Source organism: Neolamprologus brichardi, chromosome 7 (assembly GCF_056152115.1).
Source record: "Neolamprologus brichardi isolate AB-2024 chromosome 7, ASM5615211v1, whole genome shotgun sequence".
Classification (NCBI taxonomy): Eukaryota; Metazoa; Chordata; class Actinopteri; order Cichliformes; family Cichlidae; genus Neolamprologus; species Neolamprologus brichardi.
In genome coordinates this window covers 16,644,427-16,662,439 of record NC_142110.1, presented here as the reverse complement: position 1 = coordinate 16,662,439, position 18,013 = coordinate 16,644,427, and the positions used below count along the sequence as shown (strand labels likewise).

The 18,013-nt window shown below is 41.2% G+C and overlaps 1 protein-coding gene across 2 annotated transcripts in view; it reads right to left on the bottom strand.

Moving 5' to 3' along the window:
- pde3a (phosphodiesterase 3A, cGMP-inhibited) overlaps window positions 1-13,026 on the bottom strand; it is a 76,602-nt gene extending 63,576 nt beyond the window's left edge. The window contains exon 1 of one of the 2 annotated variants that reach the window (XM_035915487.2): window positions 11,422-13,026. In XM_035915487.2, the coding sequence (XP_035771380.1) occupies window positions 11,422-12,336 (915 nt within the window). In that variant the 5' untranslated portion in view covers window positions 12,337-13,026. The remainder of the gene's footprint in view (window positions 1-11,421) is intronic. The other variant, XM_006782596.3, reaches the window with a different exon arrangement.
- Window positions 13,027-18,013: the final 4,987 nt, after the last annotated feature.

The following is an 18,013-nucleotide window of genomic DNA, read 5'->3' as shown; positions in this document are numbered from 1 at the left end:
GGTGGGGGTGGGGGGGGGTGGGGGTGCAACATCACAGACACATTATGTTGGCAAACCTTTTTCCAATCTGAACAGAAGAGAAGAAAAGAGAAGGATAATCATAGATATGGAGATTTCATTCAAGCTGTCAGGCCCCGGAGGAGACGATGCAGGAACCAGAGAGAGTATGAATGGAACAGCAGCTAATGGAAAATATTATGGAGAGAGAGAGGGAATGTGGAGAGAGAAGTCTAAGGTGGCCCTTGGCAAATAACCATTCAAAAAGCCTGGTACTCCTGTTCTAATCTGAGTCCCATTGCTATTGTATGAGCTTTCAGCGTTTCTCTTCACAACACACAGACTATAGACACGCACTAAACATATGATTGTACATTATCATTTATAGGTTTGGCTTGTGCTACTTCAAGCAGCTAACAGTTGGTATTGGCTAACTTGGGAAGGAAGGGGTTCCTGGAATCAACAGTCCAATATTTACACAGGATTGTGTGGCAAAACATGCATACATGGAAGAGCCTGCTGTTCATCGCAATAAACTCAGGCAGCATATAAATGGATGTCATCTACATAAAAGCAAGTTGCCCTTTGCATTGCTTAGTGTCTCCAAGCAGTGCCATAACAAATCAATGAGACCTTGCAATCTGTTTGTGCGTTTGTATATTGGAAGGCAGTTACATTGTCCAGAAAATATACACAGTGGTACTTCATCATGCTCTTCATTATACTTAAAAAGCACAAGCATTTGATGATAGACGTAGGACAGTGGCGCTGCCTTCGTCTCACTGTTGTCTAACAACTGGACACAGACCCACACTTCGAACTTAATACGTGAGCACTGAGTGAGCAGTTAAGTCGTGCAAGTGTGAGTCTGTCTGTGGGCCATTTGGTTGCTTTCTTTGCACCTTGAAACAAGTAAATGTCAAGTGCACAATACTCACTTAAAATAAAGATTTAAATATTTATCTTACACACACTGAACAAAAAGAAAACAGTTCCTCTAAACTTTAGTGTTCCCATCATTAAAACATAACATATAAACTCTCCATGAAATTAACAGAGAAATACAGTCAAAATTTATTTATTAAATTTCAGAATTTATATTATTATTATTTCAGAATCAGCAGTCACCATGCATGTCTTTGGATAGACTGGCAATGAATTGGATAATCAGAAGAAGACGGATGGATGGGTGTAAAACTAACTCATTTCTGAAAAATTAGCTATTTGTTTTTGCATAGTGGATTAAAAATGTAACCAAAGTTGTTCAAAAGAGGCTCTGCACTGTTAAATTAAATGTAACCTACTTTGGTATTACCTCATCCACAGCACGTCCATAAAAATCTAAATTATGGGGTGACCCAATAGATGAGAGGTTAGAGCGCATGCCACATGGGTAATGAATCACCAGTTTGCTTGTTATTCCCCTACTCTGTTTCCTTGCATTACCTGTCTATCTCTAATAGTATTATTAAAAAGAGGCATAAAATGCTCCCAAAAATGTTATTTTTTAAAAAAAAACAAACAAATCATATCAACACCATTAATCTTCATGCCAGTTCAGCATGTACCTACAGTTATACATTGCACTTTTAATATCTGGTTAATTGAAAGTGACTGTGAAAAAACAACCCCTAACCCAAACCCGAAGACTCTTGCCACTGCAAGTGGTGAAATAGCCTGACTGACAGACAGATGTACAGACAGATTTTTTTTTTCTCTAACATATTTAGAGAGTAAAACATAGCATTGAGCAGGGAACAGCAGAAGCCTTGTTGGCTGCAGGGACAGACGGGCTCATGGTGAGCCAGTGAGGCAGTGGGCCGGACTGAAAGGGAGGGCTCCCCAGGCAGAGGTTACAATAACACAGTTCCTTGCACCACGCCACTGAGCGGGAGAGACATAAAGCCTGCTGACTAAATCGGCTTTACATTCGGGTCTAAAAGATTATATTCCACAGTCAGAGCTTGACCAAATGAAATAAAGTGAGATACGATATGTACTTTATTAACCAGGGAACTCTGTTATTAACGATATGATGCTGAAACTGTTTTAGCACAATGTAGCTGAGTCAGTCTACTCCACTTACTGTGCTGCACTCAAACTTTTAATCTACTTGAAATCTCAATTTTCCAGTACTTTATACTTACACTCTACACTGTATACCAGACACATAAATTCTACATTTCATTCTATTAGGTTTACAGCTATAATTTGTGATCAACCGTTTGCATAAAAATGTGCAGATGAAAAAAGTTAACCTACGTAAAAGATTGACCCTAAACTCAGCAAGATATATCCCTAAAGTAATTTTTATATATTGAGGAACAAGTAATAGTAATTCCATGATATAATGCATATTTAACTCCTATATAGAGCATTGTTGAGGCAGTGACATCAAAGTACCTACATCTACATATATTTATAGTACATATATTTAAGCACAAACATAAATCGTGGACTGAGCAGTCTATTTAAACTGAAGGTCAATTTTATTACTGTGAGGATGTACAGTTTGTAAAGAAAAAGCATTGATAATTCTGAACAAGTGGTCTTTTTCAACTGTATGTTAAAATTAGTGTACCACTAGGCAAATGACATTACATTAATTACATTAAGGATTTTATAATATATGTAATATATATGTACATCTTCTAAGTTTGACCTCAATTGATGATTATTATTATTATGATTGTGATGATTATTGATTATGATAAATAATTCTATTTATCTTATACTGGTGTGAGCTCTCACATATGTGTGTGTGTGTGTGTGTGTGTGTGTGTGTGTGTGTGTGTGTGTGTGTGTGTGTGTGTGTGTGTGTGTGAAAATACACTCTTCCTTTAATGCTAAGTGTTGCACTTACTTGATTCTCATTAATAAAACATAAAACTATAAGAAGAACTTTTACTTTTTTAATTACAATTTAGAAAGTTGTCATCTTTTTGTCTAATCTCAATACTCAAAGTAAATGTGTCACAAAATATGTTTGAATTTATGCACAATAGAAGCTTAAAGGGGCATGAAATCAAAACACTCAAAGAACAAGTTATTTGGATTTATAAGACAGAATTTGAATAGTTTGAATCTCCACCACTCCTGTGTTCATGCAAGCTGTTATCAAGTTAACATAAGGATCTGAATACCTCTATAAACACTGGCATTTTGGAAACAGTACAATGTTTAAGGGACAACTCACACTACATGTTCAATTTCTTAAATAACACTGCCCCTAGCTATTTAACAGATCTTCTTCATTTGTATAACCCTGTAAAAGCACTAAGATCTTCTAACCAGATGCTCTTAATGCAACCTAAGTCTAGGTTGAAAACCAGAGGTGACCGTGCCTTTGCTATTGCAGCTCCTAGATTGTGGAACAACCTCCCTATTGCCATTCGCTCTTCTGAAACTGTTCAGTCTTTTAAATCTCGTTTAAAGACCCATCTTTTTACTCTGGCTTTGATGTAAGATAGTTTGATTATCATTTGGTTGGTTTCTATGTTTGTCTCGTCTTTAAATTTGTGAAGCACTTTGATCAAAACTGTTGTTTTTAAATGTGCTATATAAATAAATTTTGATTGATTTTGATTGATTTGAATTTAAATTTAACAAAAAAGTCTCAACAGTCTGAACAGTTGAAACCCTGAGAAACAAACCAGGCAGTGGATTACTAAATGCAGTCATTCATCACTGAAAACCACTTCTCTTGTCATGCTCTTGAAATGTATAATCAATTAATAGCTGACTATGTTTGGATTTATTGGGCAGGCTCAGTCATAGGGGCTCAAAATGTTCCCCCTTGCTAAATGAGTCATGGCAGCAGCAGCAGCAGCAGCGACAGCAGCAACTGTGGCCTGCTCTGTTTCTAATGCAGACACAATGATACTGGAACAGGGGGATTAGCTGAACTTCCCCTACTCAATCTGAGCTCAGATGAAAGAGTCCTGAGATACTTTTTTTTTTCTGGGGAGGTATTTTCCAAAATATAAAAGGAAGAAAAGAGAGAGTGGAAACGAACAGTTATTTATTCTGTGTTTCACACATTCTACTGGCTGTCGCTATTTCAGTCTAGAACTACATTTCCACCTCCCTCTCCTGAATACGCACACATGCTCACTTGAGTACACACCTCCTGGGGAAATGTGAGAGTATCTATTCATTCGGCAGAGGCCAGCTGTACACCTGGTGACAGTCCAGGATGGTGGTGTTGGCTCAGGTCACGGTGTGCAGGGAGAGAAAGAGAAAGGGCTGAGTAAATGGGCCCGTGGGCCTGTCCTTCAGGCCCTTCAACCTGCACATTCCAATTCATATAGCAGCGGGGCAACGGCTGGAATGTCTCCTCATGTAAGGGATTACTGTCTTAAAGGTGGGCTCCTCTTGTGATTGAAAGGCCCCTAGGATGATAAATAGACATGAAAGCCTGAGGCATTGCCAAACGAATGTACTGCCCGTCCCTTAGAGAGCAAAATGGCTTGGCTTCAGGGTTACAGACACAAATGTTTGGATTCAAGAAAATACTGAAGTTATTCAATTTTTTTTCGGTTTCAGACTTCAGAATTTAGGAAAAGCTACCTTATGACTCTTTTAGATGTTAGATGTTTGCTTGCTAATATAAGTTTGTAAGTAAATTTTCAACATATACCCTTGTTTCATATGCATTGTAAAGGCCTGACAGTGATGCTAGAAATGTTAACCAGAAAGCAGCCATGGCCTAAGCACCACAATGCCTAATTATGAAAAAAGATCCACCATAAAAATTCCACAACCGTTATTGGAATCTGGAACCAGCAGGACTTTTTCCTGGAACAATCCTTTACTAGATATTTCCTGTATTGCCCCTGTAGTCTGGCACCATCTCTCAGGCATGCATTTGACCTACAGTGATCAGCCACAACACTAAAACCTCTGACTAGGTGAACTGAATAAAATTCTCGGGTTCTGTCATTTATGTCTGGGTAACTTTGACAAGCCTACCCACCAAAACATTGTTTGCAGTCTGAGCATCTGCAGGATGTGCCACACTAAGTTTGATCCCTCAGGGCACCGCTGCAACCCTCCTGGTACCACAGGCATCACAGGACACCCCAAAAAGGACCTATGTTCATATTTCAAGGGTCAGAGCGATGTTGTGGCTTTTTAAAAGAATCAATACATGTATCAAATAGATCAATAAGAAGATACTGATCTCCTAGTTGATCTGAGGACTTTAAGATCTTATAAAATCTCTATTTATGTTTTTACCACCGTCTGTGCTCTAAAATCACTTTAGGCTGCATGTTTTTATAAACGATGTTATGGTAATGACAAATAAAGCTGAATATTCTTTACTTCTGCAGTTTCTTTCTTATTATTTTTTTCTTTAAGGGCAGTTTACCACATTTACAAAGTGGGCTATCTAATATTTCTTCAAGCATTTAGATCTATCTAGCAGGGATAGTGCTTACGGATAAGCCAGATTTCCCCATATAGGCTCATTTTTTAAAGTTGTTCCCGGCCAGTTCTTAAAAGTGCAGTCTTAAATAGACCAAAAAAATATATATTTATACAATCATTACAAATTCAGTTGTTCTAGCAGTAAGATAAAATGACACTAATGAGCTATAACAAGTAAAAAAAACCTTTCTCTAGAAAAATAAAAACATGTCTATAATTCTCGGAATAAAAAATCAACAAGAACATTGTTATGGTAATGACATGCTGACGCGAGTATTGGCTACGTAGTATTACAAACACTATCCAGCCCTATTGGTATGCACGGATATCCACTTCTTCACCACCACGTGCGCACACTTTCTCTCTATCTTTGTCTCACATACACAGACACACACTCATGCACAAGCACGGACGCCCACATACTCTACTCATAAACACTTTTGTGCCAGGAACATTCTGTTCACCTCCATTACAGAAATAGTCCATCTCTTATGGTAACACAGAAAACTTGAGTGACATAGTTGCCTTAGTCAAGAACACAGGAGAAATGAGTACAGTTCATAATCTACTATTCAATTCACGCAAAACAAAGTTTAAAAAATCTGTACTTCACTTCAGATTCTGCTGTAGTCCAGTGTGAGCCAGTTACTGGGAACCTGAGGTGTTAATATGTGTGATGTGTGTTAGAGCTGGAGGCCTGCATCTGTCTAGCCATTCCAGCTGCGTTGGGTTGCATCTGTGGTTAGAGGCCCTCCATGTTTCTCAGAGCGGATTCAACCTCTCAGCCTACAGCAGCTGGCAGCCATCAAGCTGCTGGCACCACACACACACACACACACACACACACATGCGCACACATGCTCACACAGACGTCTGCAATTTCCATGGTAATCAGTAGAGAACCAGAGCGTGGTTGTGCCAGGGTTAGGGAAGAGAGGGAAGGATATTCAATTCAGTCCCGGACCTCTAGTTTGGTTGGCTTAAATGATCAGAGATACAGGGAATGAGCTAGATCTTATTGCTGTAAATGATTGAAATGAAAGAAGTGGACACAGATGTGTGATTCAGGAGAGTGGAGTTTAAAGAATAATTCTGGTTAATCAAAGCCTGGGCGTTATTTGTGTTGTTTTGCGATCAATACTGATAACTTTGTTCTCACTCAGTTAAATGCTAAGCTCTAGGATCAAGGTGATATCACTAACAAGTGATTATGAACAAGAAAATTAGCTCATTGTCAAAATATAGCACTGTGTCACGCGGCAAATTTGACATCACATCCTGTAAGCCTGTGGCACGCACAACAATCTCTGTAGCACTTCAGTCAGTCGTGCAGCTCTTGATTTTGTAACCTGGCACGTTGCGCCATGGCAACTGTAGTTTGGTTGAAGACACAAGTGTACAATTGTAGTGGGTTTTTTTACCGCCATTTGAATGCTATTCCAGTATGGAAGCTGAGAGACATACAGATGTACAGAAGAAGACGTTGGAACAGTTTGAAAACTTGACAGAAAATGACAAAAAATCTTGGAAAAAAACACTGGACAAAGTCTTAGCTTTTGGTAAAGGCATTGTTTAAAACTATTTTTTGATCAGCTGGATACATTATTTAAAATAAATTTTGTAAAAAAACAAAAGCCACTGGTATAGATAACCTGTTTGGTTTGGTCACATAGTGTCAAAGCCATTTATCTGATACTACTAAGTGATTGACAAAACTACGGAAACAGCACCCAGTTCTCATAATTCCAAGAGAACCTTTGGAGGCTTGGACGGGCAACTTCAAGACCAAAACCCGGAGTGATGTGGCTTCATGCTGGTTAGCCAACATGGCAGAGGTAACACATACAAATCTGGAGCATAAGCATGTTAAAAGTTGCTACTCTGCATCAGTAAAACGCAAGACTCTTCCACCATTCAGGGGGGGTAAGAGTAAGCCTGGTGTTTTGCCTGGCTACTAAACAAAACCTCAAATGACCTACTTTCATTCCTACCCCGATTCCTCCACCCCTCGCCTCCTCCTCTTCACACATGCACAGCGCAGCTAATACACGGGGACTGAATGAGGATTGAAAGTGTGAAGTGGAACGCCCAATCACAAGACACGGAACCCCATGCTGATATCAGCTTCCTTTCCAAGTGCAAAAGGAGGCTTTCAATGAGACCATTCCTAACCCAGAGGCCATTCAAGTTTTTGAAAAATATTTACGAAAAAAAAAAAAAAAGTTAAAACGCATCATGTCCCATGAGGCTACGAGTTTAGAATACAAACAAGCTGCTCAGGATGAGAGTGTGCAGTGGTAAATCACTGCCCTACAGGCTATCAACAACCTCCTCCATCCCAAACACAATTCAATTACGGACAGTGCGGTAAAAATAGAGTAAGAGGAAACCTTTACAAGAGCAACAGTAATTGTGTTTGGAACCCATTCCGCAGGAAGTCATTATCATAGATTTCAAGAATATCTTCATCATCCGAGTTAAGAAAGAATTTCCTCCTTTGGCTGGGATAATATTTGTGCTGGTATCAGAGAGAGTACAGAGAGTGGAGAAATAGCTATGGAAAGGGGCGGGGTTAGTGAGAGAAAAGGGAGTGGCTTCAAAGATCTTGCAAAGGGTGTAGTACTTTACTCCCCATTACCGGCCTGATCAGCTCTGCTCAAACTTTGCAGCTCAGGTAGGAGAGGTCAAAACAGGGCAGACTGCTTTCCTCTGCTCCTGCGCACAGAAAGTTCTATGGTGGCGCTTATGTCTGCAGCAGGACAGCCTTGGACTCAAATTTCCTCACATGCTGTGAAAAGTGATCCACACGAGTCCACACCTTTTTCTCCAGTTCAATATCCCCAACTGAAATACAGAAGACCGGCTTGTCATTTCGTATTAAACCAAGACGAAGAACTATCCCACAGAGGCCCCCGCTAACTGCTATCAGATCAGCTGATAATGACTTTCTTTTATTAAGCCAAAGATGGGGGTGGGAGGTGGGGGCAACCCCAGCATTGCAAAATGCATCTATTTAGTGAGCTGATAGATGTCGGCAGCCAATTTGTGTTTAAAAAAAAGGGAAAATTACTGTTTATCAAATCTACTGTTGTGCGAATTTGAGCAGTGCCTCAAAGCGTGACTTTGGAAGGATGGTGATGAGAATGGGGGGTAGAGTAGCTTTGAGATTTGTGATGAAGCAAAGAAACAGATTTCTCTTTGCTTTATTTATTTTCTGAATAAACAGTTTTTACATCGTGACTATGAATCTGAAGAGCTTTGTTTCTTTTTTTGGGGTTTTTTAATAAGACTCAAAGGTCTTTGAGAGAAGCTTCCTGAGAAAAATAAAGTTAAGTATCACATGTAATGCTCCATCCAGGATTACACTGTTCTTCAAACACTTCAGTCACATAGCACTAGTGTAAACATCATCGGGTCAACACAGCGCAGATGTACTCCTTGTTATGCTGCTTCTTTAAAACATCATAACTCTCTTGAAAACAGCAAAAGGGCAAACTGTTAAAACATCAACCAGCCTCTTTACAACAAAGACACTCCTAGAAAATTACAGCCTCGTTGCTGTTAAACACTAAATACATATATTTTCATCTGCCAGAGGAATTTTTAAAAAATATATAGATGTATATATTTGCTGTCTGGCATCTCTCCTGTTCCCATCACCATGTGGCGGTTGCTACGCGGGCCCCGAAAAGTGTGACTGATCCCCTTCACCCCCACCAACCCACAGGGATGCCAGAGCCCAGTGGGAATAAGGTGATGACTAGTGTGGATCAGCGCAAGCTTGTTTACACATTACAGACCACACAGACAAGACAGCATATGCACGCCATGTGTGGCTCAATTACATGCAGGCCGTGACTGGTCAACTGCTAAGCAGAACCATCAGAGATGAAAGGGAAGGGTGCATCACTTGGCCTTTGTTGTAGAAGCTTTAATATGTCGTGAGCTTCTTCATGTTGCGCTGTGGGTGTCTGCGGTGCCGTCTTTATGTCCCACTACAAACACCTGTAATTGAGACGGTCTTTCAGCAGAGGGCTCCAGCCTGGCTGAGGTGACAATGTAGGAGAGTCACAAATGTTGTAAATGTCTGCACTCTTTCATAATATTGCCTACGTTGTCAGCCGGTTCCATCCTGCTTTTGAATGAGGTATGGGGACTGAAAACACAAAACATCATAAATCTTGTCTTGTCATAAAACTTGTCTGTTTTTACTGTGCTCTAAGCAACTGTTTTGAATTCAGTGGAGCCTGAATCCAAATGTAAAGCCTGGTGTCCACCCTTTTTTATGTGTTTTGACATCTGCAAGCTTTGTAAAGGTGCATTGCTGTGACTTATTGCAGTTTAGCCGTCAAATGTATCCGCGTAGTCTCACTGCTTTGGTGAGGCATGGAGAAATTAAAAATATACTTTACTGAACTTTTACCTTTACTCAATTTCTGAATTGTTTTAAAAGCATCGTCGCGTACACTGAAAACAAGAGCAAATTTAGAGAATATTTCATGCAGAATTGAGAAGATATCAAAAACTACATGTAGAAATTGAACTGCTTTCTTCATGTGTAAATAAATATAATATGAAATAATTTATTTTATTTGTGGGACAACTCTTTAACATCCTACTTCAAGTAAAAAAATTTAAAAAATAAATACACAAAAATAAGCTTCAGTTGCAAAATCATTCCTAAATCAAAAAAAAGTGCAAAGTGTAAAATATCTAAGAGTCTTTTCATATCCAAATTGTGCACCATATGTGTGCATGTGTGTGACCACAAAGAAAAACAAACTAGCACACTGCAACACTAACTAGCCCTGAAGGCATCTTTCAAGTGGCCGACAGTGCAGCCTCTCATCTGCCACACTAACCACACTCATAGGTCACAACGATAGCTTTGATGGCTCTAAAAGTCAGTTTCCCATTCATTGATTTTGCATTTGAAAGGTTTTAGGAGTTGATATGAGTTCATTTAAGTGAAGCTAAGCTGTCTTCGCAGGAATGCATGTGTAACAGTATCAGTAAAGATTTGAAAGTCAGTGCAACCACATTCCAGAGGTTTAAGTACAGCAAGCAAGTAAAGTGGTGAGAAACAAGTGACATTAAAGTCCAAGACAGAAAAGCAGTGGCTCAGACATTATCTGGGGAAAACATTTGATAAAAAAAAAAAAAATTAGGGATGACAGGGATCAGCTTCCCTTTTTCATCAGTACTCAAAGGCACGGACTCAAAACTAGCATTCCATTTAGCAAAAACACTTCACATTTGGTACTTTATTTTTGAAATGACAAAAGCGAGCTTGACATTAAACCATAGGCCCAAGTTTTTTTTCTACTCCAAAAGCATTACACTGGTTTGAAATGTGCATCGTTTTCTTGAAAAATTAGGAAAATCTGCATTAATTCATATGTTTTTTAAGATGTATTATCAGTTTAGATTTTTAAAAAGGTATTTGTAATGATAACTTGTCTAAACAGTTTAAGTGTGGATGTAAATAGGAAATTATAAATCCTTTGTTAGTATTGAATTTGTGCCTGAGTGGCTGCAATTAGCTCCACAAAATATGACAAGATATCTGTCAAAAATGATTTGATCTGATCAAAGATCAAAGCACACCCAAGTAAACTGTAATCTCCACACTGCAAGGTTAAAAGAAAAATACAAAAAACAGCACATTACTTAACAATAATTATAATAATAATTGTATTATCATATTATTAGACTTTCTGTTGTTATGTTATTGTGTTGTGACATGCCTGACTTTCCTTTTCAAATTAGGATCCTGCACACTGTCTGGCTTTGTTAAAATCCCTGCTAATAATAATAAAATAACATTGAAATTTGTGATCAGATCCATAAAGGGCCAGTGGTCCATGTTTTGATGCCACTGCGCAGACTGTTCCCATCTTTCCTCCACTCCACTCAAAAAAACAAAAACAAACAAAAAAATTCATAGGACACAAAGCAGAAAGAGAAAAGTTCAAGGGGACAAGAACTTCTTACCTGGTCTCTTTGGATGCATGGCAGAGAGGTCCGGCGATGTGACTTGCTGTTGGACTGACTGTGTGCCATGTCTGAGGCTATCACAGAACTGGACCTCCTGCGCCTTTTAAATACAGGGATCTCTTCCCTGGCCTCAGTCACAGGGGTGCAACCCTCCTTGTGTCTCCCTTGGTTGGGAAGGAGCTTGTCAGCATACCTCGCCAGCAGGATGCCCAGCACTCCAACCAGGTACGCTACGTATGGTCTCCAAGTGGCCCGCACTTTGTGCAGAGAGAAGAGTGAGATAGTCCTGACTACGCTGATGAAAACGATCACCGATATGCCCTGATTCAACCGTACTACCATGAGTGCGCCGGTGGCCACGCAGAGGAGCACAACAACGGCCGCTGTCGTGAATGAAAACAGCTGCTCATCTGTCCCATCCAGAAGAGACCACGCCGCTACTTCGCCCAGGTGGCACAAGGTTAGGAGGGAGATGGCGGTCTGGATTAGAACCCCGCAGCGGATTAAGTACACACCGACCCAAAAGAAGGCACATACAAGGGTGAACAATGGCGAAACCACACTCCAGCAAGTTTGCAACAGCTCTGCTGCGCAGCCTGAAACGAAGTGAAGGGGAGACGATGAATGCGAGAGTCTGCTGTCAGCGCTGCTGCTGGCATCAGCTTTCCAGTCTGCACATTTGACCAGCAGAGCGAGAAAAAACGAAAGCGAGCCCACACACACCGCACTCCGGAGTCTTTGCGAACTCCATATTTTTGTAAACATCAGTCTCACCCACGACTCATAGTGTCGGTCTCGCCACAGTGGAATGACACATGTTTTCACATAACCATTGCGATCCGGTGCGCCGAAGCTTCTTTCGTAAGTGCTACTCTGCGCACCGTTACTGCAAGCTTCTGAAGGCATCGCCATCACTCATGGCAGTTATGAAGTATGAGGAAGTCTATAATGCATCTATGATAGTGCGGTCATGGGACAGGACACAAGTGACAAAACAAGCTTAATTTATTGTAAGCACAAAGGAAAAGAGCACGGCGAATACGCACACACGTCTCTCCATTTACGCATGGAGATGTACTGCCAGGGAATGCACTCTCTTTTGTTTTTCCAGGTGCGGGATGAGGAACTGCTGCCCCAAAACAACATAAAAGAAGCATGGACGCCAGAATTACTTAGATGTGTTACAGATCTAGGGCACCGCTTCTTTGCACACACATGTCCCGCGTTGCCCTCCTTTGTGGCGCGCCGTCTCTTTGACTTTGTCTGCTGTCATTCTCGTTCTTTTGTACATCCACGGCCCGTGCAGCAGCACCAGCAGCAGCAGTAGCAGTCTTTGCAAAACATCCGTCCCGTTCTGCGAACATTCAGCCTTAAACCATTTGTTTCGACACTTTTCGGTTTCTCCCCAAACGGTAAGAGTCTCCGGTTACTTTCGAGGATAAAAGCCGCTGAGGAATTTAAGCCGCTCGAGTGAGTGTCCGCCAGGTTGTCGCTCAGCGTTTCGCGTGTTTGTCACCAGCTCTTTAACCAGCCGTGAGTCTCAGCTCATTCACACCCCCGAGTTCCTACTTCACACAGGGAGCAAGATATTGCAGCGGCAGTGAAACCCCCAAATCCTCCTCAGCCAGCCCAGCAGGCGTTGTCCTCACATATATTTTTTTAAACATTTTTTAATACATCACCATGTAACATATACATGCATATGAGTATTTGTATACGTTTTTTTTAAGATGGAAAATAAAAATGAAAAAAAATGTTAATGACCTATATTTCCCTGGAGTTTCTCTCTGTTTGGAGTAATTACGGGGTATTTAGGAACAAAAATTCAAAGCATGTTACATCACAAAGAGTTTATTTTAATTTATCATTTTCTTACAGTAGGTTTTTGTCAAAACATACTGTGTTTTTATTTTATTTTTTCAGAAGAACCAAGCAAACTTCAGAGCTTCAAATTGCCTCGAGATGAATTCATTTTTAATTGAGGCTGTGCGCAGATGCTGACGAGAGAAACGGGGCGCTCCGCATGCGAGTTCGGCGAAATTCCCGGAACAGTGCTGTGGTTGTCCTCCAGCTCGACCCCCCTGCCACTGAAATATTTATCCCATCATCCCACTGTAAGTGTCAGTGATGATATACAGTATTACGTCACAGTGAAAGGTCTGCATCAATGTTTCAGCACAAGAGAGCCTGTGGGTGTATAAATGCACGGTGTTCACAGTTCATGAGGTGCATATGTGTGTTTCCTCACATGGCCTGCTATAATCTCGTGGGATTACACCCTTATCACGTGAATTGGATGCACCATATGCAAACAGAGATCCACCAAAGCAAGCACAGGTAATCTCATATTTGATGCTGTGCAAAGAAGTTGCCTCACGTTGGACTAGTATTTTTTTTTTTCTTTCTCAACCCTGACCCACCCCCCCTCCTCTCCCTCTCTCTCTCTTACACATTCACACACACACTTAAGCACACACTTTTAACCCTGAAGCTGTTTAACATTTAACATCTGGTCTTCTCATGAAGACAGAGCATTGTCTTTTTGACGGGCTGTCTCTGTTAAGCCGAGGTCGTGCTTTTATAGCCCAACGTCCTTCTCCTGCTCCTTCTCCCCTGATTAAGACAGGTCAGCACAACTCCTTCCACCCAATGGCGTATTACAGGGCCCTGTGTATGCCTTGTCAGCTGTGATTAGTTAGAAGCAGGGGAGGAGAAGACGCGCTAACAGGGAGTGATAGGAGCAGGGAGGAGGCCGGGTCTTGTCCATCACCTCTCAGCACACGCTCGCAGAGAGCCAGACAGTCCTTTCAGAGCAGCGTGTCACCAGGCAGCTGCTGGCTCCACATTTTTTGAGACTTTTTTTTCTCAGCTTATCAGAACCCATACGTAAGTTTTCTCAGGGAGAGCTGAAACAATGTTGCCTTATCAGAATGGTTTATTTCATAGGTGATAGGAACAGAAACATTCCCTCTTCAAACACGGAAGATAAGAGGAAGACAAAAGAGGGCAGAGCTGAAGTCAGCCAGAATACAGGATATACGCGCATTCGTTAAATCGCTGTGTGTGGTAATGAAATGCAACATGATTTTATTATGTGATAGGTTGCAAAAATAGGTTGTGTAAACCAAAGCACGCCAGGTTGGGATGCTTTGGACACCACCTGTGTTATCAAAATTTAAAGCTAACAGCTGCCCTCGTTTCGCACAAACCCGTCAACGGTCAGGAAGATTCTTCAATGAAAAGCATCACATCCTGTTTCAGACTGTTTGTAGCAGATAAAAGTAAATCACTCCAAACCTGGAGCATATCCCGCACTACATCTAGAATCTTACAGCAAGCTCATTGTGAAACGTTCCTGTGACTGTCTCTCCAAAACGCTACTATTCTGAATTACCCAAAGGAATTTTAACAACTGGGGAATGCTCACCTAACTGTCTTACCGTATTTGGCAATGCCACGCTCCATTGTAAAAGAGGAATCTTTTATGAGGAGCAATTCATCAGACATCTGGTTTTGATGTTGCATGGGGGTGCAGTCTTTAGAAGTGACCCCTCTCAGACCAACGCCGGCCTGTGGGACTGCTGCAGGAAGATGTGTACTCTGGAAGTGTGACTATCCAAAGGCTGGCTTATTTACCAGTAAACCACTTGACCCAGAAGCCTCTTTGCGCTTCATGAATCCAATATGAACATGATCTGATGCCATATACTACGCTTGGGTTTCACTTCAGGCAATTTGTGTTGTAAATAGCTTTCAAGTATACACAAATTGCAGATGTCTGTTTGATTTTGTCAAAAAATGTTAAAAAGAGATGCAAAAAGCTGTTTCTTGACGTTACACATCGAATGCATTCTAATGTAGTGTTGAACTACTAAAGAACAGAAGGAGAAGAGTGGCTGAGTGGCGTGATGGAAGCAAGTTTACATTGTGTTTGGCACTTGAGTGCAGAGAACGAGATCCATCACGGTGTGTTTACCAGCCCTCATGGGCAAAAGCTGGCTCGTGGCCAAGTTTCCACTGTGGCGCTGTGGGCACCCATCGCTACACACAAACACACACAGACACAAATGCCACCGCCATCATATACACAGTCATGCACGTGCACGCACCCCCTGACACAGTCTTTTATTTGCCCTGGTGTGTACACACAGTTGCACGAGCGCCTGTAGAGCACGGGCCTTCTAGCACGAGCAACCGAGGAATCAGCGAGCATCCTTTCTCTGCAAAGATCTTTTGCATTTCTCCGGCCCTGCGACAGACTGGCACAATCTGTCCAGGGTGTATTCAATTCAATTCAATTTTATTTATATAGCGCCAAATCACAACAAAAGTCGCCTCAAGGTGCTTCATAGATACAGAGAAAAACCCAACAATCATATGACCCCCGATGAGCAAGCACTTTGGCGACAGTGGGAAGGAAAAACTCCCTTTTAACAGGAAGAAACCTCCGGCAGAACCAGGCTCAGGGAGGGGCAGGGCCATCTGCTGCGACTGGTTGGGGTGAGAGAAGGAAGACAGGATAAAAGACATACTGTGGAAGAGAGACAGAGATTAATAACAGACATGATTCGATGCAGAGAGGTCTATTAACACATAGTGAGTGAGAAAGGTGACTGGAAAGTAAAAACTCAGAAGCTGGTTCCACAGAAGAGGGGCCTGAAAACTGACGGCTCTGCCTCCCATTCTACTTTTAAATACTCTAGGAACAACAAGTAGTTCTGCAGTGCGAGAGCGAAGTGCTCTAATAGGGTGATATGGTACTACAAGGTCATTAAGATAAGATGGGGCCTGATTATTTAAGATCTTGTATGTGAGGAGCAGGATTTTGAATTCAATTCTGGATTTAACAGGAAGCCAATGAAGGGAAGCCAAAACAGGAGAAATATGCTCTCTCTTTCTAGTCCCTGTCAGTACTCTTGCTGCAGCATTTTGGATTAACTGAAGGCCTTTCAGCGAGTTTTTAGGACATCCTGATAATAATTAATTACAGTAGTCCAGCCTGGAAGTAATAAATGCATGAACTAGTTTTTCAGCATCACTCTGAGACAGGATATTTCTAACTTTAGAGATGTTGCACAAATGGAAGAAAGCAGTCTTACATATTTGTTTAATATGTGCGTTGAAAGACATATCTTGGTCAAAAATGACTCCAAGGTTCCTCACAGTGTTACTGGAGGCCAAGGTAATGCCATCCAGAGTAAGAATCTGGTTAGATACTATATGTCTAAGATTTTCAGGGCCGAGTAAAATAACCTCAGTTTTATCTGAATTAAGAAGCAGAAAGTTAGCGGCCATCCAGGTTTTTATGTCTCTAAGACATTCCTGCAGTTTAACTAATTGGTGTGTGTTATCTGGCTTCATAGTTAGAGAGCTGGGTGTCATCTGCATAGCAGTGAAAATTTATGCTATGTCTTCTAATGATGCTGCCTAGGGGAAGCATGTATAATGTAAACAGAATTGGTCCTAGCACTGAACCCTGTGGAACTCCATAATTAACCTCAGTGTGTGAAGAGGACTCTCCATGTACATGTACAAATTGGAGTCTATTAGATAGATATGATACAAACCACTGCAGTGCAGTACCTGTAATACCTACAGCATGTTCTAATCGCTCTAATAGGATATTATGGTCAACAGTATCGAACGCTGCACTAAGGTCTAGCAGGACAAGCACAGAGATGAGTCCACTGTCAGAGGCCATAAGAAGATCATTTGTAACCTTCACTAAAGCTGTTTCTGTGCTGTGATGAGCTCTGAAACCTGACTGAATCTCTTCAAATAAACCATTCCTCTGCAGATGATCTGTTAGCTGTTTGACAACTACTCTTTCAAGGATTTTTGATATGAAAGGAAGGTTGGAGATTGGCCTATAATTAGCTAAGACTGCTGGTTCTAGAGATGGCTTTTGGAGTAAAGGTTTAACTACAGCCAGCTTGAAGGCCTGTGGTACGTAGCCGATTATTAGAGATAGGTTGATCATATTTAAGATCAAAGAATTAATTAATGGCAGGACTTCTTTGAGCAGTTTTGTAGGAATGGGGTCTAAAAGACACGTTGATGGTTTGGGGGAAGTAATTATTGAAGTTAACTCAGAAGGATCAATTGGAGAAAAACTTAATATCAATTTTACTAAGAGTAGCTGTAGTCCCAATATTACATCTGTGGCTCAAAAGAGCTCTGACTTTTTGTCAGCCTGGCTACAGTGCTGAAGAGAAACCTGGGGTTGTTCTTATTTTCTTCAATCAGTGACGAATAGTAAGATGTTCTGGCTTTGTGGAGGGCTTTCTTATAAAGCAGCAAACTATTTCTCCAGGCTAAATGATGATCCTCTAAATTTGTGACACGCCATTTCCTCTCTGGCTTACGAGTCATCTGCTTTAGGCTACGTGTTTGAGATTATACCACGGAGTCAGGTACTTCTGATTTGAGACCTTAGTTTTCACAGGAGCTACAGTATCCAGAGTCGTACCCTGCCTCTCGCCCCAAGACAGCTGGGATAGGCTCCAGGATAAGCGGCAGAGGATGGATGGATGGATAGTATTTCTCAAACACATTTAAGCAGGGGGAAAATGTAACTCACTGTTAAAGT